Below are 25,369 nucleotides of genomic sequence, written 5' to 3'. Positions count from 1 at the left end.
TATGTATGTCAATGGTCATATATCATCAAGCATACATTTAGCCCCAATTTGGTACTCATTAAAATTCAAATTTTTTAATCTAAGTCAAACTCAATAATTAATTTTAACAACATATTACATAGGTCTCACAACTTTTCAATAACACATTTCATTAATTTTATCAAAATCTACTAAAAATCTAGTTTTAATCCCCATCAAACAGGGGCTTAATTTTAGCCAAATGTACAAATTCCACAAATTAACAATACACAAGTTCAGCTGAGAGAAATTGACTACTTTGTAGAAAGATAAAATGAGAAACAATATGCCAGTTTACCTCCCATATTTAAAGAGCTCTACTAAATCTGAATGCAGAACTAGCACTTTCTTCCATCTTGTGCTACAAATAATAGAAGAGAAAAAGAAAAGAGATAATAATAATAATAATAAAAAACAGTAGCTGAGAAAACTACATTGGGTGCATGTTTGGTATATATTAATGAACAATACTGAAAGGTACAATGAATAAAATTTTAATTTCTTCAATATTCTCTCTATATAATGTCCCTAACAAACGTGCAGAATATGTGAATATTAGGAGCTAGCAAGCATGGGGGTTCAATAAAATACAAAAAGCCTAAGACATATAAACAAATCATGGAAATCATAAAATCGAAGGGCAGAACTGCAAAAATATTTAGATGTGGCCATAGACATATGCTACCAGTACATGCAAAATCCACCATTTTTTGTGCTCATACATGATTGTTCTTGGACCAAACAATGGTAGCTTTCATGCCCTGAGCAAATTAATTTCTTTTGAACTAGAAGTACCATTTATCAGCTTTAAAGCAGAAAAAATTAGCCATCCATAGAACTAAAAAGATAAAGAAATGAAGACGGCAAAAAGCTTAGCCACGTCATTATAACAGGAAAAAATGATCAGCATAAAACCCAAACAAAAAATAAATGATCATGAGTTATTAGAAACGAGAATAAAACTGAAAATCCAAATTTTCCTCTCTCAACAGTACAGAACAAAAACCATGACACTAAAGAGAGCAATACACAAAATAAACTGTGGCAAATTTTAGTTAATCCCAATAAAACCTCCAAATTACAGGAATTAGCACAATGCCAAAATAGCCAAAGAAAACAAAAGGAAAAAAAGATGATCTTTACCAAAAATCCTCCAGTATGCTGTGCCGATGAGAAGTTCAGTCAGTGTTAAACTCTTCTTCCTGAACGCCCTTCTAACTTTTTCGAGGAAAGTGTAGGCGAGGCCCGGAGTTTATTTCACTAATAGTCACTGAAGTTCAAGCAAAATAATTCGTCACTAAAGTATCTTTATGACCTATTTAGTCATTAAACTAAAATATCACCTCGATTCAACAAAGATGACTCTGCTTGTCCCACGAACTTGCCCAAGACAGCTTGAGACTCACCTATTTTTTGACTAAGGCTTGTTTGAGCCACATTATTTTAAAAAAATAAATTTTTAAATAATAATTTGATATCATTTTAATCATATATTTTTCAATAAAATAATATTACAACAAATTTAAAATTTTTTCTTATTTTTTAATCACACATTTTCCATCAATACACTATTTAAAAATGCATTATTATCAAAATAATGTGACTCAAACACCCCCTAAGATTATATTTTCTCCCATCATTTACGACTTCGAAATCTAAAGGCTGCTTTTCAAAATTTTATAAAAGTGCTACTTTTATAAAACATTTTTGAAAAAGTTTTCGATGGAAGTTCAAAAATTCTTCTAGAACTTAATTCTCATACATGCTTGAAACTCTTCTAAAAAAAATAGATTTTTTTTTCTATCTTGAGTACTAAAATCGTTTGGTTTTTGATCTGTAGGGGTAGTTTCGAGCAAAATGACCAGACGCGTGTTTTTCTTGAGTTAATTGTTTCAATGGTCACTAAATTTAGATCCATATTTTTTTTGAATTTTGATGATTGAACTTAGGTCTATGTCTTCGTTTGCTCACTGAAATTTAAAATATCGAGTTTTGACCATTGAATTTTGAAAGATATTGTACATTACTCAACGTAAATTAGATATTTTTAAAAGTTTAGCAGTTATGCTAGTGAGTAACATACGATATTTTTTAAAGTACAGTTGTTAAAATTAGATGTTTTAAATTTCGATAAGCAATCGAAGATATATGAACTTAAATTTAGTAATCAAAATTCGATATTTTAAACTTTAGTGATCAATAAAAGAAATGAATATATAAGTGTAGTGACCATTGTAATAAGTCGTTTTTGGCACATAGGTTACTTTTTATGCTTTTTGTTGAAGTGGAGAAAAAGAACCAAAAGAAGACTCTGCTTTGGCGTTGACGGGCTTACTTACAAGTGAAGACTCTCTTTTTCTCCTCGAATTTCTTTTTAGGTTATTTTTGTATTCCTATGAGTTGGAGTGAGTATTTTCTTTGTTGAATTTCATTCTGGGCTTTTGAAAATTGCTCTCTTTTGCTTCTTTACCGTGGAGAGATTTGAAGTAACATTATTGGTCTAGTTTCAAATTCCAAACGATTATTTGTTGGTTTTTTTTTTCTCCCTCTTTTCTTAACCTTATTTTCCTGTTATTATGTCCATGTTTTCTTTTTCTTTTTGTTCTATGGAGTGGTAATTGTTTCTTCTTGAAAACATTGATTAAGTAGTGATTTTTTTGTAGTTAAAAGGAGTACTTACTGTATTGTTAATTTCTTTCCTTTTTATTCTTGTGCAGTTTGAGATTGAGGAAAAAGGCTAGTTTTTTACTTCCCGATTTGGCTGAGCTCTTCGAGTATGGAAGGTGAACTCATTTTCTTTGACCATGAAATTGTTAATTTTTCTTAGTTGAATTCCGTTTCTGCTTTTGAAACATGTTTGAATTGTCGAGTTTTTAGTGGAAATCAGCATAAGTCAGCTTCCTACTTCTATAAAAAGCAGAAGCAGAATGTCCAAACTGGCCTTTAGTGTGTGAAATCTGCAAATCTGGCTAAAATCCAATATGATATATTTGAGTTGAGCATGGGCATATCTGTCTTATTTTAACTTTTATTATGCCATTTATTAGTTCGACTGAACGAAGAAATGTGTAGAAGTTGCAGATAAGAAGCAATTGAAGGATTTTCTGGTGGCAAGATTTGTATGGAGGATCGAGAATTTTACTAGTTCAAACAAATCAAAGCTTTACTCTGGAACATTCGTCATCAATGAATATAGATGGTATGCCTGCCTTATTACTAAAAATTATTATTAGATTTGCAAAATCCTGTGAAGATGATTTTATTTTATTTTTTTTATTCTTACATCTGCAGGAGGTTACTGCTTTTCCCAAAAGGAAATAAAGTTGAATATTTGTCATTGTACCTCGATGTTCCTGATGCACATAGCTTACCTTATGGCTGGAGTAGAACTGCCAAGTATAGTATAGCTCTGATAAACCAGATAGATAGCAAGAAGACTGTCAAGAAAGGTATTTATATAGAACCATTGAGATGACAATACTTGAACTATGGTATGGACTTAAATCTCTTGATCTTAGACACGTAACTTTGTTATGCAGTCTGGAAGATGAAATTGCCTAGCTATATTTCCGAGTGTCTATAATTGTTAAACTACTTTTAATCACGGGTTTCAGTATCCCAAATTTGAAATGTTATCTACTCAGTTTCACTCCGTGTTGTATCAGTGTTCTGTCTTTGAATAAACTTAGATACAGCAACTAAGCAGAGTTGCCTCATGCAGAAACAGAACACGAATTTCATGCAAAAGAAAGTGATTGGGGCTTTACGTCGTTTTTTCCTCTAAGTGAATTGCATGATGAAAATGGTGGGTATCTTGTCAATGACACGTGCTTGATTGAAGCCGAAGTATCTGTGCCTGATACCTTTTCAGTTTCCACGGATAATGTAAAGTTCTCTTTTTGTTTGAATTTTAATTTTGTTCGATCCAATGTTTTATTTGCCTGGTTTGTAGTTTGATTTCTAATTGATTGTTGTGGTCAGCCTTCGGATACTTCTGTTCCTGTTGATCCCGTGGAATCTGTATACATCAAGGCTGAATCCTTTCTCAAGTGCTTGATTGAAGCCGAAGTATCTGTGCCTGATACCTTTTCAGTTTCCACGGATAATGTAAAGTTCTCTTTTTGTTTGAATTTTAATTTTGTTCGATCCAATGTTTTATTTGCCTGGTTTGTAGTTTGATTTCTAATTGATTGTTGTGGTCAGCCTTCGGATACTTCTGTTCCTGTTGATCCCGTGGAATCTGTATACATCAAGGCTGAATCCTTTCTCAAGTCCATACCCAAGAAATCGTTCAGCTCAGTATCGGATGCTACATGTGAAGTGCCTTTGTTCAGAGACCATGCAATTTTGGCAAAAGGATGCTTTAACAAACTGATTTCATTTCCTTTAGATGATTTGGTCAATCCCAAGCATGAAACTGCAATGATAGAGTCCTTGTCTATACTTAGCGACAACCTTTCTTTGTTTTCTGATGAACAGGCCAGAGAAATTATGAGTTTGAAAGCTAATTTTCCCTCGACTATACAGGACTGGAGAGACTCGGTTCAAGTTAAGGTCAGTGGCGAGCATCTATGGTCTACTTTTGAGAAGACCAACAATTTGCTGGAAGATTTAGTCAAAACTGAAGAGGGAATAAAGACTAAACTCGAGGAGTTGAATAACAGAGAAAAGGAACTGGAGATGCAGCTAGAAGGACTTAAAAGCAAAAGTCGACAACTCAAGGAGGAAAGAGTAGAAATATCGAAGCAGACAAAGCAAGTTTATGCTCTTGCACAAGAGCAGTCCAGCAAAATTAAAGGCAAAGAGCCAGAGGTGGATCTTGCGAACAAGAAGTTGGAGGATTTGAAATCTAAATGGGCCTCCATTAAAGCTCTCTTCGCTTGAGTTTTAGTTTTGTTGCTTTTTATGTTGTGTATTTCTGATTGCACCAAAACTCATATTTTTCAGAAAACTAGATTCTAATGCCTTATGTATGCTTTGGCTAGGACATCATAGTGACTCATTCCCTTGTCCATAACTACTATGAGACGTGATGTTGATTATTGTTGAACTTGTACTGTTTATAACTACTACTTTCATAAGATGGGCAGGCTTATTTTTATCTTTTGTCAACCCGTACTTTCTATATATAGACGTTATTTATTATGCGAACTCAGCAAAAATAGTTGCTAAAAATGTGTGATTTTATTGTACAATATATATTCAAAAATCTAACCCAAATTAAGGTCACTTTGGATTTTATAATTGAACGTGTTTAATACTCAATTTCAAACTCTCAATTTTATTGAATTGATGTAATAAATAACTTTATTAGATGACCCGTTATATAGTGTCACAATTAGAAAATTAAGTAACTAATATCCATATGGAAAAAAATTATTGATTGTTGATGTTATATTTATTTAATAATTTAGTAACCATAAATGTAATTAACACAATAATAACACATTATAAGTATTACTATTTATATCTAGGTATGCAGAAATTTTTTTAAAAATTATTTTTTTGGTGAATTTATGGATAAAATTAAGGAAAATTTACAAAAAATGATTTATTTTTTATTTTTTATTATTATTTTTTTAAGAATATACTGTTGAAATTGTGTGGGAGAGAAAGACTTAAACCAAATATTTGAAGATAATTGATTCAACAAGAAATAATTTGGGACATAAAAAGACCTAACAATGCAAAACATAAAACCTACGTGTAGAATACGTGAAGAAATGAGTACAAAGTTGGGTACGAAAATCTACAAAGCAAATGATGATTATTATTTAGTGGAAAGATACTTGAATTTTGAGTTCAAAGCAAAAATTTGTTACAATTCAGAGTTGTGGATAAAATATATGCATGTTTGAAGCTGAGGGACTAAGGCGTACATAAATCTGGAATGTGGGCAAAATTGTACATCCTTGTAATTTGAAGGATTAAAATGGACGAATACAAAATTTTACGGACCAACTTGAACATATTGAAAAAGTTCTAAAACTCACCATTAATTTCGCAAAAATACTCAATTTCTGAAAATTGGGGTTATTATTTGGATCCGTTTATGTGACAATTTGCGCAAATAAGAGAAGTCTTTAAATAAAAAGTGGAACGGAAACACAAACCAAAACAAAGTGTATTTATATGTTGGAGGTCCACACCACCCCTCAACATCCAGCAAAGAAAACCAGAAACACAACACGACACCACCCCTCAAAATCCACACTATATTTATATGTTGGAGGTCCAGAAGCTCAGCCTTCAACGAAGAAAGATTTCATGGATGACCAGTTAGATTTCAAATCCTCTAAATTCTTGTTCGCTACACTCAACTCTTGCTCTTTGCCTCCAATCTTGCCCGCCTGCTCCTCAGCAAGAGCATAAATTTGCTGTGTCTGCTTTGATACATCTAACCGTTCCTTCACGAGCCGTTGGCTCTTATTTTGAAGTGCCTCTAGCTGTACCTTCAGCTCCTCCTCTCTGATCTTCAACTCTTCCAGTTGAGTCTTTATTCCCTTTTCGGTTTCGACTGAATCTTCGAGCAAATTCTTGGTTATCTCAGAAGTGGACAATGAATGTTGACAATTTTCCTTAACTTGAACCAAGTCTCTCCACTTCTGTAGAGTTATGGGGAAATTAGCTTTCAACTGCATAATTTGTTTTGCCAGGTCGTCAGAAAACAAAGAAAGGTTGTCACCAAGTATTGACAGAGTCTCTATCATTGCAGTTTCATTCTCCGGGTCGACCAAATCATCTAAAGGTAACGAAATCAGCTTGTCAAAGCGCTTTTTTGCCGAACTTGCGACATCTTCAATCGAACTAGTTGATTCCCTTGATATTGACTTGAGAAAGGATTCATCCTTGATGGAAATAGATTCCGCATCATCTAAATCACTCATTGAATCGATGCTCTGATCGCTATGAACGGAATAATCAGAAGGCTGAATGCAACAATCAACCAGAAATCAAGATAAGAATCAAGTCTTCAGACGTGGAGATCTAACAAATTTATCAAAATTAAAACTCACTTCATCTGTGGAAACAGGGAAGACATCAGTTACGGACACTTCAGCTTCAATCACACATGTCCCATCAACAAGATAACCACCATTTTTATCATGTAGTTTACTAAGAGGAAAAAAAGAGGCGAAGCGCCAGCCACTATCTCCCTTTTTGAATTGGTGTTCTGCTTCTGCATGGGTGGAAAACAGAGCCAACTCTGCTTAGTTTCTATTTCCAGGCTTGCACAATAAAGAACATTCATATGTTGAAGATTGAAACTCAAGTATAAAACGTTTCAAAACTGGCATCCAGAACGGGATTATAGGCATATTATAAAATATTGTGTTCTTCATCCAAGTGCGCGCATTTTGCTTGACAATGGGTGCAAAAATTGTTGCATCTTTTAACCAATGACTTACTCATGTGCATCAATAACAAACGGGCATCGATTTACTCATCCAATATCCACAGAGAATATTAGTTTTGAACTTAAAACAAAATTCCAGAATTCCAAACGAGTTAGCCTATGTTTAATGGCCATTATTGAGGAAAAAAAAATGATGTTTTGAAAAGTGAAAGTTTTGGAAGAATGTGTGGTTAAAAATTAGGGAAAAATTTTTGAATTTACATGTGAAATATTTTATTATGTGAATGAATAGTTGAAAGACTATCAGAATTAAAAGTTTTGTTTTAAAGGAAGACAAAGAGGGGCTTAACAAATTCCATATTCACAGAATGACTTGACATCCAATACATCTGTCCCACTCTAGTTAATGGATGTAAAAGGAAAATGATTCCATATTTCCAGTGTCATCCTAATGAGAATGCGTTACTACTTACCTTGCTTGATAGACATTGTGCTATTCTTTTGGTTAATCAGAATTATAGTGAGGTTGGCTGTTCTACTCCATCCATCTGGTAAGCTATCTTTATTGGCAACTTCAAGATACAAAGACAAATGTTCATCACCTTTTCCTTTTGGGTAAGCGAGTAACCTCCTGCATAAGTAAGAATATAAAACTCATCTACCGTTGGGATTTGCAAGATTAAAAACAATTTCCGGTATCAAGACATACCATCTACATCCACTGACCTCAAATATTCCAGAGCAAATCTTGGATACATTTAAACTAGAGAAATTCCTAATCCTCCATGTATATCTTATCTCCTCACAATCCTTCAATTGCTTATTTTCTGCAACTTCTCTTCAGTCAGAATATCCAATAAATGGAGAAGGAAAGATAACATAAAAAAAAAAATATGTCAAGGGTCATATATTTCCATCTGCCCATATTTACCCCATGTTTGGTACTCATTAAAATTCAAATTTTAATTTAAGTCAAAGACAAAAATTAATTTTAACAACATATTTCATAAGCCTCACAACTTTTCAATAACACATTTTATCAACTTAATCAAAATCTACTAAAAATATAATTCTAATCCCCACCAAATAGGGTTTAGTTTTAGCCAAAAGTACAAATTCCACAAACCAACAATACACAAGTTCAGCTAAGAGAAATTGACAACTTTGTAGAAAGATAAAATGAGAGACAATATGCCGATTTACCTCCCATATTTAAAGAGCTCTGCCAAATCTAAATGCAGAACTAACCCTTTCTTCAATCTTATGCTGCAAATAATAGAAGAGAAAAAGAAAAGAAATAATAATAATAATAATAACAGTAGTTGAAAGAACTGCATTGAGCGCAAGTTTGGTATATATTAATGAACAATACTGAAAGGCACAATGAATAAAATTTTAATTTCTTCAATATTCTCTCTATATAACGTCCTTGTGTAAAAATCAGGAGCTAGTAAGCATGGGAGTTCAATAAAATACAAAAATCCTAAGACATATAAACAAATCATGGAAATCATAAAAATCGAAAGGCAAAAATGCGAAGATATCAGATGTGGATACAAACATGTGCTACCAGTACATGCAAAATCCACCATTTTTTGTGCTCATACATGATTGTTCTTGGACCAAACAATGATAGCTTTCATGCCCTGAGCAAGTTAATTTCTTTTGAACTGAAGTACCATTTAATAGACTTTAAAGCAAAAACAAGTAGCCATCCACAGAATTAAAAAGATAAAGGTATGAAGACAGCAAAAAACTTAGCCCCATCATTATTACAGGAAAAAAACACCTGATAAGCATAAAACCCAAACAAAAAATAAGCCCCCATTTGGCCCCTATTAAATTGAATTACGTTACATTTTATTTTTATCTCTCCTATTTTAAACTACACAATCTTCCGTAAAATAATATTATACGTAAATCGAAAACTTTTTCTTCTTTTTCAATCACTCATTTTAAAAAAAAATGCTATTCCACCCATTTTCATTTTCAGAAAATGGGGGCCAAACGGGGGCTAAATGATCACAAGTTATTAGAAACGAGAATAAAACTGAAAATCCAAAATTTCCTTTCTCAACAGTAAAGATCAAAAACCATGATACTAAAGAGACCAATACACAAAATACACTTTGGCAAATGTTAGTAAATCCCAATAAAAGAGAAGTCACACAAATAAAAAACATTCTTGTAATCTCACTAAAACCTCCAAATTATAGGGATTTGCACATTACCGAAATAACCAATGAAAACAAAAGGATAAAAAGATGATTTTCACCCAAAATCCTCCTGTGTCTACTCAGTACTTTGCTGATGAGAAGTTCAGTCAATGTTCAACCCTTCTTCCTGAACGTCCTTTTAACTTTGAACATTTCCACTTCTACATAAAATTGTTCTGTAGAATTCTACTGAAAGTCTCAAACGTATGGACCCATGTTTGATAAAATTATGCCAAAATCTCCCCTACTCATCCCTTGCAGTTTTTGTACATTTGCCGAATGCCCTTTAACTTTTTTGAGGAAAGTGAAGGCCGTGAGTTTATTTACTAATAGTCATTGAAGTTCAAGCAAAATATCTAACTGATCACTAGAGTATTTTTATGACTTATTTAGTCATTAAACTAAAATATCACCTCTATCTAACGAAGTATGACTCTGCTTGTCCCATGAACTCGCCCAAGACTGCTTGAGACTCGGCTATTTTTTTTTTTAATAAAATTATATTTTCTCCCATCTTTACCACTTCAAAATTAAATTTTGAAAACTAAAGGCTGCTTTTGATAATTTTATAGAAGTGTTACTTTTATGAAACACTTTTATAAAAGGTTTTAATGGAAGTTCAAAAATTAATTTTCATACCTCGTAAAAATATTCTTAAAAAAAATATAGAAACGAAAATAAAAAAATTATCAAACGGGTACTCAAATCGTTTGGTTCTTGATCCATGGGGGTAGTTTCGAGCAAAATGACCAGACATGTGTTTTTCTCTCATAGACTCTTTAATAAGTGCTTACTTTTGATGCTTTTTGTTGGAGTGGAGAAAAAGAAATGCTAAAAGAAGACTCTACTTTGGCTTTGATGGGCTTGCTTACAAGTGGAGACTTGGTAAGTTATTCTCTTTTTTGTTGTAGTTATGTTCAAAATCAATAAAATCGAGTATGGAATGAAAGAGTGAAACTAAGGCCAAATTGTACTACTATACGACCACATAGGCCATTTCAGCATGCGGTCACATGGACATATATAGGGCCTAAAGGCCTTGCCATGGGATCAACTATAACACCCCATATTCTTGAAACTCGAAGTGTTAAAAAAAAAAAAAAAAAAAAACTTAGTTTGAGCCCTTTAAAGTTAACCAACTCAAATTGTAAATAAGAAAAATTTTGGGGTTTGAACTATATCAAAAAAATATTAGGAGATATTTGTCCATATTGACTCAAACAATTATGTTGTAGAAGCGAAAATTCAGCAAATACCGGTTAGCTATAGCGGAAAGAAAAAAAATGTTTGACCTAACAAACGTTGACCAAAATTTATGAAATTTTAATAGAGACTATTATATTCATATACGTATATCTTATAAAAAAATTGAGGTCTCCACGATAATGTTTGAAACTCAAAAATATTTCTCAACTATGCTGGACAAAAATTTCGAAACTTACCCGACACAGTTTACCAAAATGGACATAACTTTTTCTCTAGGTAATATTTTAAGGTAATTCCAAAGACCACTATTAGAAGACTCGTAAACCTTTCAAACCCCACTTGTTTCACTCTAAAACATGCACCATAGCACAAATTATGCCATTTTTAAGTAGGAGGACGAAATCTGAAAATTCAATTCAGCAGTAATTAAACTTCATGCATAGTCAATCCAACATTTCTAAATTATAGTTGACATGCGATGTATTTTTTAAAAAACTAGACGAAATAGACATTTAAGCATTTTTAAAAGCATCATCTAAGTGTTCATAAGAGATTTACACAACTGAAAATTTTATTAGAAAGTTAAAAGCATTTCAAACCGTCTAGCACTTGCCACTATACCAAACCATTGCTATGCCTCGAGTTAACCTGAAAAATTATAGTAGGGATGAGTACCACAAGTAATACTCCGTAGGGAACACTCAAGTAAATGATGAACAAAAAATATATTTTCTAGAATGCAAACTTTAGTTAATTTTGTCAACGTCAATTTTCCTCTCTCAATAGTAAAGATCAAAAACCATGATACTAAAGAGACCAATACACAAAATACACTCTGGCAAATGTTAGTAAATCCCAATAAAAAAGAAGTCACACAAACAAAAAAATTCTTGTTATCTCACTAAAACCTCCAAATCACCGGGATTTGCACATTACTGAAATAGCCAAAGAAAACAAAAGGATAAAAAGATGATCTTCACCCAAAATCCTCCTGTGTCTATTCAGTACTTTGTTGATGAGAAGTTCAGTCAATGTTCAACCCTTCTTCCTGAACGCCCTTTTAACTTTGAACATTTCCACTTCTACAGAAAATTGTTCTGCAAAATTCTGCCGGAAATCTTACATATATGGACCCATGTTGTGATAAAAAAATGCCAAAATTCTCCCCACTCACCCCTGCAAATTATGTACATTTCCTGAACACCCTTTAACTTTTTCGAGGAAAGAGAAGGCCATGAGTTTATTTACTAATAGTCACTGAAGTTCAAGAAAAATATCTGATTGAACACTTAAGTTTCCTTATGACTTATTTATCCATTAAGCTAAAATATCACCTCTATCTAACGAAGTATGACTCGGCTTAACGAACTCGCCCAAGATGGCTCGAGACTCACCTATTTTTATTTTTTTTTACTAAAATTATATTTTCTCCCATCGTTTACCATTTCAAAAGGGAATTTTGAGACCTAAAGGCTACTTTGAAAATTTTATAAAAGTGTTACTTTTATGAAACACTTTTGTGAAAGTTTTTAATGGAAGTTCAAAAATTCTTTCGAAAGAGGAAATTCTTTTTGAAATTAATTTTCATACCTTGTAAAACTCTTCTTAAAAAAATAGAAACAAAAATGAAAAATTTATCAAATGGGTACTCAAATTGTTTGGTTCTTGATCCATGGGGGTAGTTTCGCACAAAATGACCACACGTGTTTTTCTCTCATAAGCAATTTAATAAGTGCTTACTTTTGATGCTTTTTGTTGGAGTGTAGACAAAGAAATGCTAAAAGAAGACTCTGCTTTGGCTTTGATGGGCATACTTACAAGTGGAGACATGGTAAGTTATTCACTTTTTTGTTGTAGTTTGTTGTTCAAAATTGATAAAATCGAGTATGGAATGAAAGAGTGAAACTAAAATCGAGTTTGGAATGAAAGAGTGAAACTAAGGCCAAATTTTACTACTATACGACTGCATAGGCCATTTCAGCATGCGGTCGCATGGACATATACAGGGCCTAAAGACCCAGCCATGGGATCATCTGTAACGCCCCAAATTTTTGGAGCTCGAAGCGTTAAAAAAAATCTTAGTTTGAGCCCTTTAACGTTAACAAAAACAAAATGTAAGTAAGAAAAAAAATTTTGGGGTTTCAAATATATCAAAAAATATTAGGAGATATTTGTCCATATAGACTTAGACAATTATGGTGTAAATTGGTTTTGGAAAACATCGGGCAAAAGTTCAGCAGATACCTATTACGCAACAACAGAAAGCCAAAAAAAAAAAATGTTTGACCTAAAAAACGTTGACCAAAACTTATGAAATTTTAGCAGAGACTATTACATTCATATACATATATCATATAAAAAAATTGAGGTCTTGTTGATAATGTTTGAAGCTCAAAAATATTTTTCAACTATGCTAGACAGAATTTTCGAAACTGACCCGACGCAGTCTACCAAAATGGGCATAACTTTTTATCTAGGTAATATTTTAAGGTAATTCCAAATACCACTATTAGAAGACTCGTAAACCTTTCAAACCCACTGGTTTCACTTTAAAACATGCACCATAACCCAAATTATGCCATTTTTAAGTAGGAGGACATAATCTAAAAATTCAGTTCTTTTTTTGTTAGAATTTTAATTTTGTTCGATCTAATGTTTTATTTGCCTGGTTCGTAGTTTGATTTTTTAAGTGATTGTTGTGGTTAGCCTTCGGATACTTCTGTTCCTGTTGATTCCGTGGAATCTGTATACATCAAGGCTGAATCCTTTCTCAAATCCATACCCAAGAATTAGAAAATCGTTCAGCTCAGTATCTGATGCTACACGTGAAGTGCCTATGTTCAAAGACCATGCAATTTTGGCAAAAGGATGCTTTAACAAACTGATTTCATTTCCTTTACATGATTTGTTCGATCCCAAGCATGAAACTGTAATGATAGAGTCCTTGTCTATCCTTAGAGACAACCTTTCTTTGTTTTTGGAGGAACAGGCCAAAGAAATTATGAGTTTGAAAGCTAATTTTCCCTCAACTATACAGGATTGGAGAGACTCTGTTCAAGTTAAGGTCAATGGCGAGCATATCTGGTCTACTTTTGAGAAGACCAACAATTTGCCGGAAGATTTAGTCAAAACTGAAGAGGGAATAAAGACTAAACTCGAGGAGTTGAATAACAGAGAAAATGAACTGGAGATGCAGCTGGAAGGACTTAAAAGCAAAAGTCGACAACTGAAGGAGGAAGGATAGAAATATCGAAGCAGATAAAGCAAGTTTATGCTCTTGCACAAGAAGGCAAAGAGTAGTCTAGCAAAATTGAAGGCAAAGAGCCAGAGGTGGATCTTGTAAACAAGAAGTTGGATGATTTGAAATCTAAATGGGCTTCCATTAAAGCTCTCTTCGCTTGAATTTTAGTTTTGTAGCTTTCTATGTTGTGTAAATGTGATTGCACTAAAGCTCATGTTTTTCAGAAAACTAGATTCTAATGCCTTATGTATGCTTTGGCTATGTTTTTTAGAAAACTAGATTCTAATGCCTTAAGTATGCTTTGGCTAGGACATCGTAGTGACTCGTTCTCTTGTCCATAACTACTATGAGACGTAATGTTGATTACTGTCGAACACGTACTGTCTATAACTACTACTTTCATAAGATGGGCAGGGTTATTCTTAACTCCGGTCAATTTGTACTTTCTATATATAGACGTTATTTATTATGCGTACTCATCAAAAATAGTTGCTAAAAGAGTGTAATTTTATTGTACAATATAATTCCAAAAATCTAGCCCAAATTAAGGCCACTTCGGATTTTATAATTGAATGTGTTTAATAATCAATTTCTAACTCTATTTTATTGAATTGATGTAATAAATAATGCTATTTAATGACACGTTGTATAGAGTCACAATTAGAAAATTGAGTAACTAATATCCATAAGGAAAAAAATTATCGATCATTGACGTTATATTTATTTAAAAATTTAGTAACCATAAATGGAATTAACACATTATAAGTATTATTATTTATATCTAGGTATGCAGAAATTTTTTAAAAAATTATTTTTTTGGGGAATGTATGTATAAAATTACAGGAAATTTATGAAAAAATGATTTTTAAATTGTGTGGGAGAGAAAGTGCCTCTCAAATATTTTAAACCACATATTTGGAGATTATTGATTCAACAAGAAATGTATTGGAGCATAAAAAGACCTAACAATGCGAGACAAAAAAACTTAGATGAAGAAATGAGTGCAAAAATCTACTGAGCAAATGATGATTATTATTTATTGGTAAGATACCTTAATTTCGAGCTCAGAACAAAAATATGTTACAATTCAGAGTTGTGGATAAAATATATGCACGTTTGAAGCTCAGGGACTAGAGGCGTACATAAATCTGGAATGGGGGACGAAATTGAACGTCCTTGTAATTTGAAGGAATAAAATTAATGAATACAAAAGTTTACGCACCAACTTGAACATATTGAAAAAGTTCTAAAAATCACCAATGCACATTAATTTAGGAAAAAAAATTAAATGTGAAAATTTTTGCAAATAAGAGAAGTATTTAAATAATAAAAAGTTGAAAGAAAACACAAACAAAAACAAAGTAATTACAACAACACTTTATTAAAGTACAAGTTTTGATGCAATCAGAATTCCAACGGAAGCAGAAAGTTTTGATGCAATCAGAATTCCAACGGAAGCAGAACTATTTGCACCATATTTATTGGAGACAGAACACTAAACAAAAGCAAAGAAAACCAGCAACACAACACCGCATCAACACACCACACCACACCACAAAATCCACACTATATTTATATGTTGCAGGTCCAGAAGCTCAGTCTTAAACTAAGAGAGACTTCATGGATTCCCAGTTAGATTTCAAATCCTCTAAATTCTTGTTTGCTGCACTCATCTCCTCCTCGGTGCCTTTAATTTTGCCAGCCTGCTCCTCAGCAAAAGCATAAATTTGTTGTGTCTGCTTTGATAATTCTAACCGTTCCATCACGAGCCGTCGGCTATCATCTTGAAGTTTCTTGAGCTCTACGTTCAGTTCGTTTTCTCTGTTCTTCAACTCTTCCAGTTCAGTCTTTATTCCATTTTCGTTTTTGACTGAAACTTCGAGCAAATTCTTGGTTTTCTCAAAAATGGACAATGAACGTTCACAATTGAACTTAACTCGAACCGAGTCTCTCCACTTCTGTTTAGTTATGGGGAAATCAGCTTTCAGCTGCTTAATTTGTTCTGCCTGGTCATCAGAAAACGAAGAGAGATTGTCACCAAGTATTGACAGAGTCTCTATCATTGCAGTTTCATGCTCCGAGTCGACCAAATCATTTAAAGGAAACGAAATCAGCTTGTTAAAGCGTCCTTTAGCAACTGCATGGTCTTTAAACGAAGGTACTGTACTTGTCGGATCGGGTACTGAACGAGTTGGTTCCTTTGATATTGACTTGAGAAGGGATTCAGCCTTGGTGTAAATAGATTCTGCATCACTCAGTATATTCATGCTCTGATCAATAGGAACGAAAGAATCAGAAGGCTGATTGCAACAATCAACCAGAAATCAAGATAAGAATCAAGTCTTGAGACGTGGAGATCTAACAAATTTATAAAAATTAAAACTCACTTCATCTGTGGAAACAGGGAAGACATCAGTCACGGACACTTCAGCTTCAATCACACATGTCCCACCAACGAGATAACCACCATTTTGTTTATGTAGTTCACTATGATGAAAAAAGGAGGCGAAGCCCCAGTCAGGATCCTCCTTTTTGAATTGTTGATCTGTTTCTGCATGGGTGGAAAAGAGAGCCGAACTCTGCTTAGTTTCTATTTCCTGGCTTATACAATAAAGAATCTTCATATGTCGAAGATTGAAACTTAACTACAAACTGTTTCAAGACTGGCACCCAGATCATGATTATAGGCATATTATAGAATGTTGTGTTCTCCATCCGAGTGCGTGCATTTTGCTTGACAATGGGTACAAAAATTGTTGCATGAATTAACCAATCATTTACTCATGTGCATCAATAACAAAGTCCGTATCAATTTGCCCATCCAAGATCCACAGAGAATATAGTTTTGAACTTAAAACAAAATTCCAGAATTCCAAACCAGTTAGCCCATGTTTAAAGGCCATTATTGAGGGGAAAAAAATGATGTTTTTAATAGTGATTTCTTAAAGAATGTGTGGTTAAAAATTAGAGAAAAAGTTTTGGTTTTATATGTAAAATATTTTATTAAGTAAATGAATAGTTGAAAATTACTATCAGAATTAAAAGTTTTGTTTTAAAGGAAGACAAAGAGGGGCTTAATTTACATCTGTCCCACACAAGTTAATGGATGTAAAAGGAAAATGATTCCATATTTCCAGTATCATCCTAATGAGAATGCGTTAGTACTTACTTCTCGTGATAGACTTCGTGCTATCCGTCTGGTTAATCAGATTTATAGAGAACTTGGCTGTTCTACTCCATCCATCTGGTAAGCTATCTATATCAGCAACTTCAAGATACACAGACAATTGTTCTTTAACATTACATCCTTTTGGGTATGCCGATAACCTCCTGCATAAGTAAGAATATAAAACTCATCTACCATTGGGATTTGCAAGATTAAAAATAGTTTCCAGTATCAAGACATACCACCTACATCCGCTGACCTCAAATATTCCAGAGTAAATCTTGGATTCATTTAAACTAGAGAAATTCCTAATCCTCCATGTGTATCTTATATCCTGACCATCCTCCAATTGCTTATTTTCTGCAACTTATCTTGAGTCAGGATAACCAATAAATGGAGAAGGAAAGATAACATAAAAAACAGATATATCAATGGTCATATATCTTCATCTGCCTACATTTAGCCCCTGTTTGGTACTCATTAAAATTCAGATTTTAATCTAAATTAAAGTCAAAAATTAAAATTTAACAACATATTTCATGGGTTTCACAACTTTCAACCACATATATTATCAACTTCATCAAATCTACTAAAAATATAATTCAAATCTCCACCAAACAGGGGCTTAATTTTAGCCAGATGTACAAATTCCACAAACCAATAATACACAAGTTCAGCTATGAGAAATTGACTACTTTGTAAAAGATAAAATGAGAGACAATATGCCAGTTTACCTCCCATATTTAAAGAGCTCCACCAAATCTGAATGCAGAACTAGCCCTTTCTTCAATCTTGTGCTACAAATAATAGAAGAAAAAGAGAAAAGAAATAATAATAATAATAACAACAACAACAACAAAAACAGTAGTTGAAAGAACAGCATTGAGCGCATGTTTGGTATATATTAATGAACAATACTGAAAGGCACAATGAATAAAATTTTAATTTCTTCAATATTCTCTCTATGTAACGTCCTTGTGTAATTATTAGGAGCTAGCAAGCATGGGGGCTCAATGAAATACAAAAAGCCTAAGACATATAAACAAATAATGGAAATCATAAAAATCGAAAGGCATAACTACGAAGATATCAGATGTGGCCATATACCTATGCTACTAGTACATGCAAAATCCACCATTTTTTGTGCTCATACACGATTGTTCTTGTACCAAACAATGACAATTTTCATGCCCTAAGCAAATTAATTTCTTTTGAACTAGTACCATTTAATCGACTTCAAAGCAAAAGCAATTAGCCATCCATAGAACTAAAAAGATAAAGGAATGAAGACAGCAAAAAGCTTAGCCACATCATTATAACAAGGAAAAAAACCTGATAAGCATAAAACCCAAACAAAAAATAATTGATCACGAGTTATTAGAAACAAGAATAAAACTAAAAATCCAAATTTTCCTCTCTCAACAGTAAAGATCAAAAACCATGATACTAAAGAGACCAATACACAAAATAAACTCTGGCAAGTGTTAGTAAATCCTAATAAAAGAGAAATCACACACATAAAAAAAACATTCTTGTTATCTCACTAAAACCTCCAAAGTACAGGGTTTTGTACAATCCCAAAATAGCCAAAGAAAACAGAAGGATAAAAAGATGATCTTTACCAAAAATTCTTCTGTGTCTACTCAGTACTATGTTGATGAGAAGTCCAGTCAGTGTTCAACCCTTCTTCTTGAACGCCCTTTTAACTTTGAACATTTCCACTTACACAGAAACTGTTCTACAGAATTCTGCCAGAAATCTCACACATATGGACCCATGTTGTGATTAAAAAAAGCCAAAATTTCCCCGACTCACTCCCTATAGTTTCTGTACATTTCCTGAATGCCCTTTAATTTTTTTGAGGAAAGTGAAGGCCATGAGTTTATTTGCTAATAGCCACTGAAGTTCAAGCAAAATATCAAATTGATCACTAAAGTATTTTTATGACTTATTTAGTCATGAAACTAAAATATCACCTTTATCTAATGAAGTATGACTCGGCTTGTCCCACGAACTCGCCCAAGACGGCTCAAGACTCACCTATTTTTTTACTAAAATTATATTTTCTCCCATTGTTTGCCACTTCAAACAGGAATTTTGAGACCTAAATGTTGCTTTTGAAAATTTTATAAAAGTGTTACTTTTATGAAACAGTTTTATTAAAGTTTTTAATGAAAGGTAAAAAATTCTTTCAGAAGAGGAAATTCTTTTAGAAAATAATTTTCATACCACGTAAAACTCTTTTTAAAAAAATAGAAACAAAAATAATTTTTTTTTATCAAATGGGTACTCAAATCGTTTGGTTCTTGATCCATGGGGGTAGTTTCGAGCAAAATGACCAGACGTGTTTTCTCTCATAGGCTCTTTAATAAATGCTTACTTTGATGCTTTTTGTTGGAGTGGAGACAAAGAAATGCTAAAAGAAGACTCTGCTTTGGCTTTGATAGGCTTACTTACAAGTGGAGACTTGCTAAGTTATTCTCTTTTTTGTTGTAGTTTGTTGTTCAAAATCAATAAAATCGAGTATGAAATGAAAGAGTGAAACTAAGGCCAAATTATACTACCATGCGACCACATAGACCATTTCAGCATGCTGTCGCATTGACATATACAAGGCCTAAAGGCCCTGCCATGGGATCAACTGTAACACCCCAAATTCTTAGAACTCGAAGTGTTAAAAAAATTCTTAGTTTGAGCCCTTTAACGCTAACCAACTCAAATTGAAAATAAGAAAATTCTTGGGGTTTGAAATATATCAAAAAAATATATTAGGAGATATTTGTCCATATAGATTCAGACAATTATGGTGTAAACTGATTTAGGAAAACATCAGACGAAAATTCAGCAAATATCGATTACGCATCAGTGGAAAGAAAAAAAATGTTTGACATAACAAACGTTGACCAAAATTTATGAAATTTTAGCAGAGACTATTACATTCAAATACGTATAGATATAAAATAAATTGGGGTCTCGACGATAATGTTTGAAGCTCAAAAATATTTCTCAACTATGCTGGACAGAAATTTCGAAACTGACCCGACACAGTTTACCAAAATGAACATAACTTTTACTCTAGGTAATATTTTAAGGTAATTCCAAAGACCACTATTAGAAAACTTGTAAACCTTTCAAAGCCCATTGGTTTCACTCTAAAACATGCACCATAGCCGAAATTATGCCATTTTTTAAGTAGGGGGACAGAATCTGAAAATTAAAAAAACTATATGAAATAAACATTTAAGCATTTTTAAAATCATCGTCTAAGTGGTCATAAGAGATTTACGCAACTGAAAATTTTACTAGAAAGTTAAAAACATTTCAAATCGTTGAGCACTTACCACTATGCAAAACCATTGCCATGCCTCGAGTTAACCTGAAAAAGTATAGTAGGGATGAGTACCACAAGTAATACTTAGTAGGGAAAAATTATGTAAATGATGAAAAAAATATATATTTTCTAGAAATGCAAACTTTAGTAATTGTATCACCGTCAATTTTGCAAAGCAAACCGGTCATTAGGCAGTCCTCTTACTCTTAGGTTTTAATGACCCATTTCAAGTACCAAAAATCATCTCTTCATATCTTATATAAACCCCCCAAAGGGTGCTTCCATTTTCTCATGAGTAACACAATGACTCATTTAATGCAAATCAAAACAACACATTTTACTTACAAAAGTGCCTACAACACCCTACCTTCAATGCTTGGAGTTTGAATACCTTTTTTGTGTCCAATTTGTAACAAAATTCAACGTGCTCCTAGCTTATCCTTCAAATAATTTCCAGATTCAAAGGTGCCTTTAGTCTTTGGGAAAGGGGTAAGTGGAAATTTTATGTGAATAATTGATAAATTTGATTGATGAATGTGCAAGTGGTAGTTTTTCTTTTTTCTTTTATTTTTTTGCTACAAGAGCCCACCTAAAATAATTTTGCTCTCGAAATTTAACTTGCTTAATTAACGAGATCGGGATACTTGGCTAAAATGTCTTATTCTCTTTCCCAAGTTGCCACATCCTCACCATGTTTATCCCACTAGACTTTGACTAGTGAAACCTTTCGATTTCTCCAAACCTAGTCCTTTCTCTCTAGAACCGCTGCAGGAACTTCTTCGTATGTCATATCACTCTGGACATCAGTGATCAAACATTCACCATATGCTAGGATCCGGTGTATACTTTCTCAAAATAGAAATGTGAAATTTGTTATGCACTTCCAATAGTTTGGGTGGTAATGCTAAACGATATGCCACATTTCTAAATTTTTCAAGAATTTCAAATGGACCGATAAATCTAGAACTCAATTTTCCTTTCTTTCCAAATCGTAGTATTTACTTCATCGGTGCCACTTTGCGAAATACTTTCTCGCCAACCTTGAAAGTCAACTCTTTTCTCCTTTTTTCGGCATAGTTCTTCTGACAATCTTGTACAGTCTTAATTCTTGATCTAATTTTATATATAGCCTCTACAATCTTCTCGACCAATTATAGACCTAAAACTCTCATTTCACCAACTTCATCCCAGTATAATGGCAAACGACATCGTCACCCATCCAAACGGTGTCATGCCAATAATGGCTTGAAAGCTATGTTGTATGAAAATTCAACTAACGGCAAATGATCTTCCCACTTACCACCCAAATCTAGGATACAGGTAGAGCCGAACCTAATGGGAGGCCCAAGAGGCCTCCGCCTCAGGCCCATAATTTTAGGGGGCCCATTTTTTCACCTTTTAATTTTTTTTTTTTTGAAAAAACCCACTATGCCCATGCGTTCAAAAGAAAAGACCTCTAGACTCCGAGAAATCAACGGCAAAACCTACATGTTCAATAATGGTGGTCAGAGCTAATGTGGTGGCCATCCTCACCGATTCACCGTCAACAATCCACCTCTCAATTGACCGCTCCTTTTTGTTTAGGTTATGTATAAAATCTAAATTTATTTTTCTTCCTTCTTTCACTTTCCTGCACATAATATAGTATTTCAGTTTTTTTCCCTTTTCTCTTCCCTTTATTTTGGGATTTTGGGTATAATTGCTGTTATAATGTTATTGGCTGATTTCTTCTTGTGGTTTCCAAAATCTGATGCTATGCTCTATTCTTCAACTTCATCTATAAATTCCTCTTTTTTCATTGATTTGAAAATTTGAATCTTCTGAAGGCATTTTTGATTTTCCTAACTTTTAATAAAATATTCGAATGTAATTTGGAGAAAAAATAATGGACTATTTTGATGGCAAAACTCTACAGCAGAAGAAGAGAGTGTGAAAGGTTTTTATTTCATTTCAAAGTTGAATAGGGCTCATTGGCTTAATTTTATACAAGCAATTCAATTGCTTAAAAAGTTACAAATGGTTTCAAGAAGGTTTTAATTTTGCTTTTAGCTGAATATAAATGAGAGAAGAAGGGTGTTTGTTTTTAGTGTAGTTGGACAGAGCCTTTAGTTATGATTGAATCCATAAAGACAAAGGAAAACTTACTGGACTTTTGCATGATGAAGGCCTTGGGGCTTTTAGCCACTTGTTTGAACATGAGTTTCTTCCTATGATTCACAAGGGATCAGAATGGTCTCATGAGCAAATGCCTGTAGATGTGGTGGATCATATTGTGGATGTGCATCATATTGAAATAGAAATCTGAGGCTATAGAAAGAGTAAAGGAAATGATACTTGCTAGTTCGAAAGGCAATCGAGTTATTGGTTGTAGATGCCTTATTGAAGGCAAATAATTATCTAGAGATAGCATCTCATATACATGATCCTTCACAAGATTGGAAGTTAGATGACACAATAATCTAAACTATTGAGACAGCTCTAGACCTAGAATTAAAGGAATCAGGGACTTGATCCTTCGAATTCACCGAGGAGATTTATATCAGTTCTGTAATGAGTATACTATTCTCGAGGAGTAACTAGACAATTTTAAGGATGTCACTCCACAAGATATTGTTTGTTCACAGAAAAGTGGTGGAGTGGCACTTAAAGAAGAGGATGTTGTAGTCACCAAGATTTTTATTTCTTACATGGAAATGATTAATAGTGAGGTTATTCCAAGTTTAGTCCCAATCCCAAGTAATAAAAATAGAAATTGAGAGTTAAGAAAATAAAGATTTTATCATTTTCATTTTGCCTTTGTTCTATGGCCTTTGCTGGGATATTATTTATGGACTGCTTTGGGATCCCTACAGCTCATTTTTTGCCTTTGCTTTTTTTCACTTTTCAATAATTGTTAGCTAACAAGTGACTTGAGTCAAATACCATGGCTCCTAAATCTGCATCTGGAGCTAAAAAAAACAGAGAGACGGAGAGAGAGAGAAAAAAGAGTAGAGGCATTAATTCGAAGTTAGATTAGATAAATGAATAAATACTTTAATGAGAAGAAAAGGAAGGAACACCGAAAAATTTATTTGTTGTTTTATTGTTGATTTAAGTTAACAAATTTAATTCCATAAACTTCTAATTTTTTATTTTATTTTTTTAAAAAAGGGATTGTTTACGACGACTTAGGGCTTAGGGCCCAAATTTCGAAGTTCGCCTCAAGCACCGCGAAACACAAGTACAGCATTGGATAAGGCTCTCAATATATCTTCAAGAACTTGGATAGTTCGTTCAGATTGTCTGTTAGTCTAAGGATGGTATGTAGTATTAAAAGTTAACTTGGTACCCATAGCTTTCTGATGGCTTTTCCAAAACTTTGAAGTAAATCTCGGGTTTCTACCTGATACGATAGAAACCGGAACACCATGAAGTCACATAATCTCTCTGACATAAATCTGTGCAAGCTGTTCTAAGTTATAGGTTGTCCGAACTAGTAAGAAATGAGCAGATTTTGTTGATCGATCCACAATCACCAGATTGCATCATGACCTCTCATTAATCTAGGAAAACCAACGACAAAATCCATTACAATCTTTTTCCATTTCCATTCGGTATGTCAATGGGGTTCAACGGACTAGACAGCCTTTGATGTTCAGCTTTCACCTGTTGATAAACCATGCATTTGGACACAGACAAAGCTATCTTCCATTTCATATTTCTCAAATGTTTTAAGTAATTCTTTATACATTTTGGTTTCACCTAAGTGAGCAGCGTAAGGAGCAGAGTGAGCTTCAATCATAATCTCATTCCTTAATACTTCATCTTTTGGCATGCACAGTCAACCTTTAAACATTAGGGCTTTATCTTGGGCTATGTTAAATCCTTTCCTCTTCTCAGTTTCCACATCAACCCTGATCTTTTCATAAAAGGGGATCATCTTTCTGAGCAGCCACTATTCTATCCCTGAGTATTAGTTTCACAGTAAAGCTTGCTAATAGTGTCGATTTCCTTACTGGTGACTTTAATACTTCAATTCTCGAGTTCTCAAAATCTCTGATTAAATGATCTTGTCTTGTACATAGTGCTAATAACTGTCCCATTTTCTTTCTACTCAGCGCATCAGCTACTATATTAGCCTTAACCTGGATGGTACAAGATAGTGCAGTTGTAAGCCTCCACTAATTCTAATCATCGTCACTGTCTCATATTCAACTTCTTCTGGGTGAAGAAGTATTTGAGACTCTTGTGATCGGTATAGATCTCACACTTGCTCCCATATAGGTAGTGGCGCCAAATCTTCAAGGCATATACCACCGCTGCTAGTTCGAGATCATGTGTTGGGTAATTCTGTTTATATTGTTTAAGCTATCACTTTTCCATGTTCAATCAAAATACATCCTAAACTAAGTTTAGATGCATCACTGTAAATTACAAAGCTTTCTGAACCATCATGGATAGTCACTGGTGCAGATATGAACATGTCCTTTAACTCTTGAAAACATTGTTCGCATTTCTCTGACCATACGAACTTAGTACCCTTTCGAGTCAACTGTGTCATAGGACCCGTTATCTTGGAAAATCCTTCAATAAATCGCCAATATAGCTGGCTAAACCTAGAAAACACCCCACTTCTCCAACATTTGTAGGTTTCGGCCAATTGGTCTCAACCTCAACTATGAATTGATCCACTTCAATTCCTCGTCCTGAAACAATATGGCCTAGAAACCCCACTCGATTTGGCCAAAATTCACATTTCTTGAATTTGGTACATTACAAAAGTGCCAAAACACCATACCTTAAATGCTTGGAGTTTGAATACCATTTTTGTGTCCAATTTGTAACAAAATGCAAC

The 25,369-nt window shown here is 33.5% G+C and overlaps 5 protein-coding genes across 24 annotated transcripts in view; 1 reads left to right on the top strand and 4 right to left on the bottom strand.

Annotated features, from left to right (window-relative positions):
- Nucleotides 1-1,309, bottom strand: part of LOC111391299 (MATH domain and coiled-coil domain-containing protein At3g58270-like) — a 4,022-nt gene extending 2,713 nt beyond the window's left edge. For 2 of the 3 annotated variants that reach the window (XM_023016493.1, XM_023016494.1), the window contains exons 1-2: nt 1,162-1,308; nt 317-379 (exon numbers count right to left, since the gene is read on the bottom strand). Coding sequence is in view for 1 of the 3 variants with exons in the window: in XM_023016492.1 (XP_022872260.1) it covers nt 317-323 (7 nt within the window). In the remaining 2 variants the exon portion in view is untranslated. Of the gene's footprint in view, nt 1-316; nt 380-1,161 lie in introns of all 3 variants that reach the window. The other variant, XM_023016492.1, reaches the window with a different exon arrangement.
- A 998-nt stretch (nt 1,310-2,307) lies between these two features.
- LOC111391296 (MATH domain and coiled-coil domain-containing protein At3g58360-like) lies at nt 2,308-5,119 on the top strand. Of its 13 annotated transcripts, none has more exons than XM_023016482.1 (7): nt 2,308-2,359; nt 2,736-2,801; nt 3,091-3,217; nt 3,310-3,467; nt 3,740-3,903; nt 4,000-4,067; nt 4,290-5,119. In XM_023016482.1, the coding sequence occupies exons 2-7, from the start codon at nt 2,795-2,797 to the stop codon at nt 4,900-4,902; spliced, it is 1,137 nt and encodes a 378-aa protein (XP_022872250.1). In that variant the 5' UTR covers nt 2,308-2,359; nt 2,736-2,794; the 3' UTR covers nt 4,903-5,119. The 13 variants fall into 13 exon arrangements, with proteins under 13 accessions (XP_022872250.1, XP_022872256.1, XP_022872255.1 ...); XM_023016488.1 differs by having other exon boundaries at nt 2,309-2,359; nt 3,100-3,217; XM_023016487.1 differs by lacking the exon at nt 2,308-2,359 and adding an exon at nt 2,372-2,396 and having other exon boundaries at nt 3,100-3,217.
- A 911-nt stretch (nt 5,120-6,030) lies between these two features.
- LOC111391289 (MATH domain and coiled-coil domain-containing protein At3g58270-like) lies at nt 6,031-11,895 on the bottom strand. 5 transcript variants are annotated; one of them, XM_023016466.1, is made up of 7 exons: nt 11,778-11,895; nt 11,397-11,445; nt 8,579-8,641; nt 8,102-8,202; nt 7,849-8,006; nt 7,035-7,198; nt 6,032-6,947 (listed from the first exon to the last, which is right to left on the bottom strand). In XM_023016466.1, the coding sequence occupies exons 4-7, from the start codon at nt 8,131-8,133 to the stop codon at nt 6,261-6,263; spliced, it is 1,041 nt and encodes a 346-aa protein (XP_022872234.1). In that variant the 5' UTR covers nt 8,134-8,202; nt 8,579-8,641; nt 11,397-11,445; nt 11,778-11,895; the 3' UTR covers nt 6,032-6,260. The 5 variants fall into 5 exon arrangements, with proteins under 5 accessions (XP_022872233.1, XP_022872234.1, XP_022872229.1 ...); XM_023016461.1 differs by having other exon boundaries at nt 6,035-6,947; nt 8,085-8,202; nt 11,778-11,892; XM_023016462.1 differs by lacking the exons at nt 11,397-11,445; nt 11,778-11,895 and adding an exon at nt 9,607-10,650 and having other exon boundaries at nt 6,035-6,947; nt 8,085-8,202.
- A 3,564-nt stretch (nt 11,896-15,459) lies between these two features.
- LOC111391287 (MATH domain and coiled-coil domain-containing protein At3g58270-like) lies at nt 15,460-18,969 on the bottom strand. Of its 2 annotated transcripts, none has more exons than XM_023016459.1 (6): nt 18,827-18,969; nt 17,939-18,001; nt 17,447-17,564; nt 17,208-17,368; nt 16,426-16,589; nt 15,460-16,338 (listed from the first exon to the last, which is right to left on the bottom strand). In XM_023016459.1, the coding sequence occupies exons 2-6, from the start codon at nt 17,943-17,945 to the stop codon at nt 15,640-15,642; spliced, it is 1,149 nt and encodes a 382-aa protein (XP_022872227.1). In that variant the 5' UTR covers nt 17,946-18,001; nt 18,827-18,969; the 3' UTR covers nt 15,460-15,639. The 2 variants fall into 2 exon arrangements, with proteins under 2 accessions (XP_022872227.1, XP_022872228.1); XM_023016460.1 differs by having other exon boundaries at nt 15,460-16,308; nt 18,827-18,968.
- Nucleotides 18,970-24,437: 5,468 nt separating this feature from the next.
- LOC111391300 lies at nt 24,438-25,075 on the bottom strand. Its single transcript, XM_023016495.1, has 2 exons — nt 24,890-25,075; nt 24,438-24,659 (listed from the first exon to the last, which is right to left on the bottom strand). Exons 1-2 carry the CDS (start codon nt 25,073-25,075, stop codon nt 24,438-24,440), a joined length of 408 nt encoding a protein of 135 aa, XP_022872263.1.
- Between the last annotated feature and the right edge of the window lie 294 nt (nt 25,076-25,369).

Source organism: Olea europaea, unplaced genomic scaffold, assembly GCF_002742605.1.
Source record: "Olea europaea var. sylvestris unplaced genomic scaffold, O_europaea_v1 scaffold773, whole genome shotgun sequence".
NCBI lineage: Eukaryota > Viridiplantae > Streptophyta > Magnoliopsida > Lamiales > Oleaceae > Olea > Olea europaea.
This window is presented reverse-complemented; position numbering and strand designations above follow the sequence as displayed.

What these genes read in the sequence shown, in the direction of transcription:
- LOC111391296 (XM_023016482.1), top strand. An exon ending in GTCATCAATGAATATAGATG is followed by an intron (nt 3,218 to 3,309) that starts GTATGCCTGCCT and finishes TTACATCTGCAG; the next exon opens with GAGGTTACTGCTTTTCCCAA. An exon ending in AAGGCTGAATCCTTTCTCAA is followed by an intron (nt 4,068 to 4,289) that starts GTGCTTGATTGA and finishes ATCCTTTCTCAA; the next exon opens with GTCCATACCCAAGAAATCGT.
- LOC111391289 (XM_023016461.1), bottom strand. An exon ending in CACAATGTCTATCAAGCAAG is followed by an intron (nt 7,199 to 7,848) that starts GTAAGTAGTAAC and finishes CCACCCATGCAG; the next exon opens with AAGCAGAACACCAATTCAAA. An exon ending in TCCCTGTTTCCACAGATGAA is followed by an intron (nt 6,948 to 7,034) that starts GTGAGTTTTAAT and finishes TGTTGCATTCAG; the next exon opens with CCTTCTGATTATTCCGTTCA.
- LOC111391287 (XM_023016459.1), bottom strand. An exon ending in GAGGTCAGCGGATGTAGGTG is followed by an intron (nt 17,369 to 17,446) that starts GTATGTCTTGAT and finishes TTACTTATGCAG; the next exon opens with GAGGTTATCGGCATACCCAA. An exon ending in CACGAAGTCTATCACGAGAA is followed by an intron (nt 16,590 to 17,207) that starts GTAAGTACTAAC and finishes CCACCCATGCAG; the next exon opens with AAACAGATCAACAATTCAAA.
- LOC111391300 (XM_023016495.1), bottom strand. Translation starts at nt 25,075, where the DNA reads ATGACACAGTTGACTCGAAAGGGTACTAAGTTCGTATGGTCAGAGAAA. An exon ending in TTTTGATTGAACATGGAAAA is followed by an intron (nt 24,660 to 24,889) that starts GTGATAGCTTAA and finishes TGTACCATCCAG; the next exon opens with GTTAAGGCTAATATAGTAGC.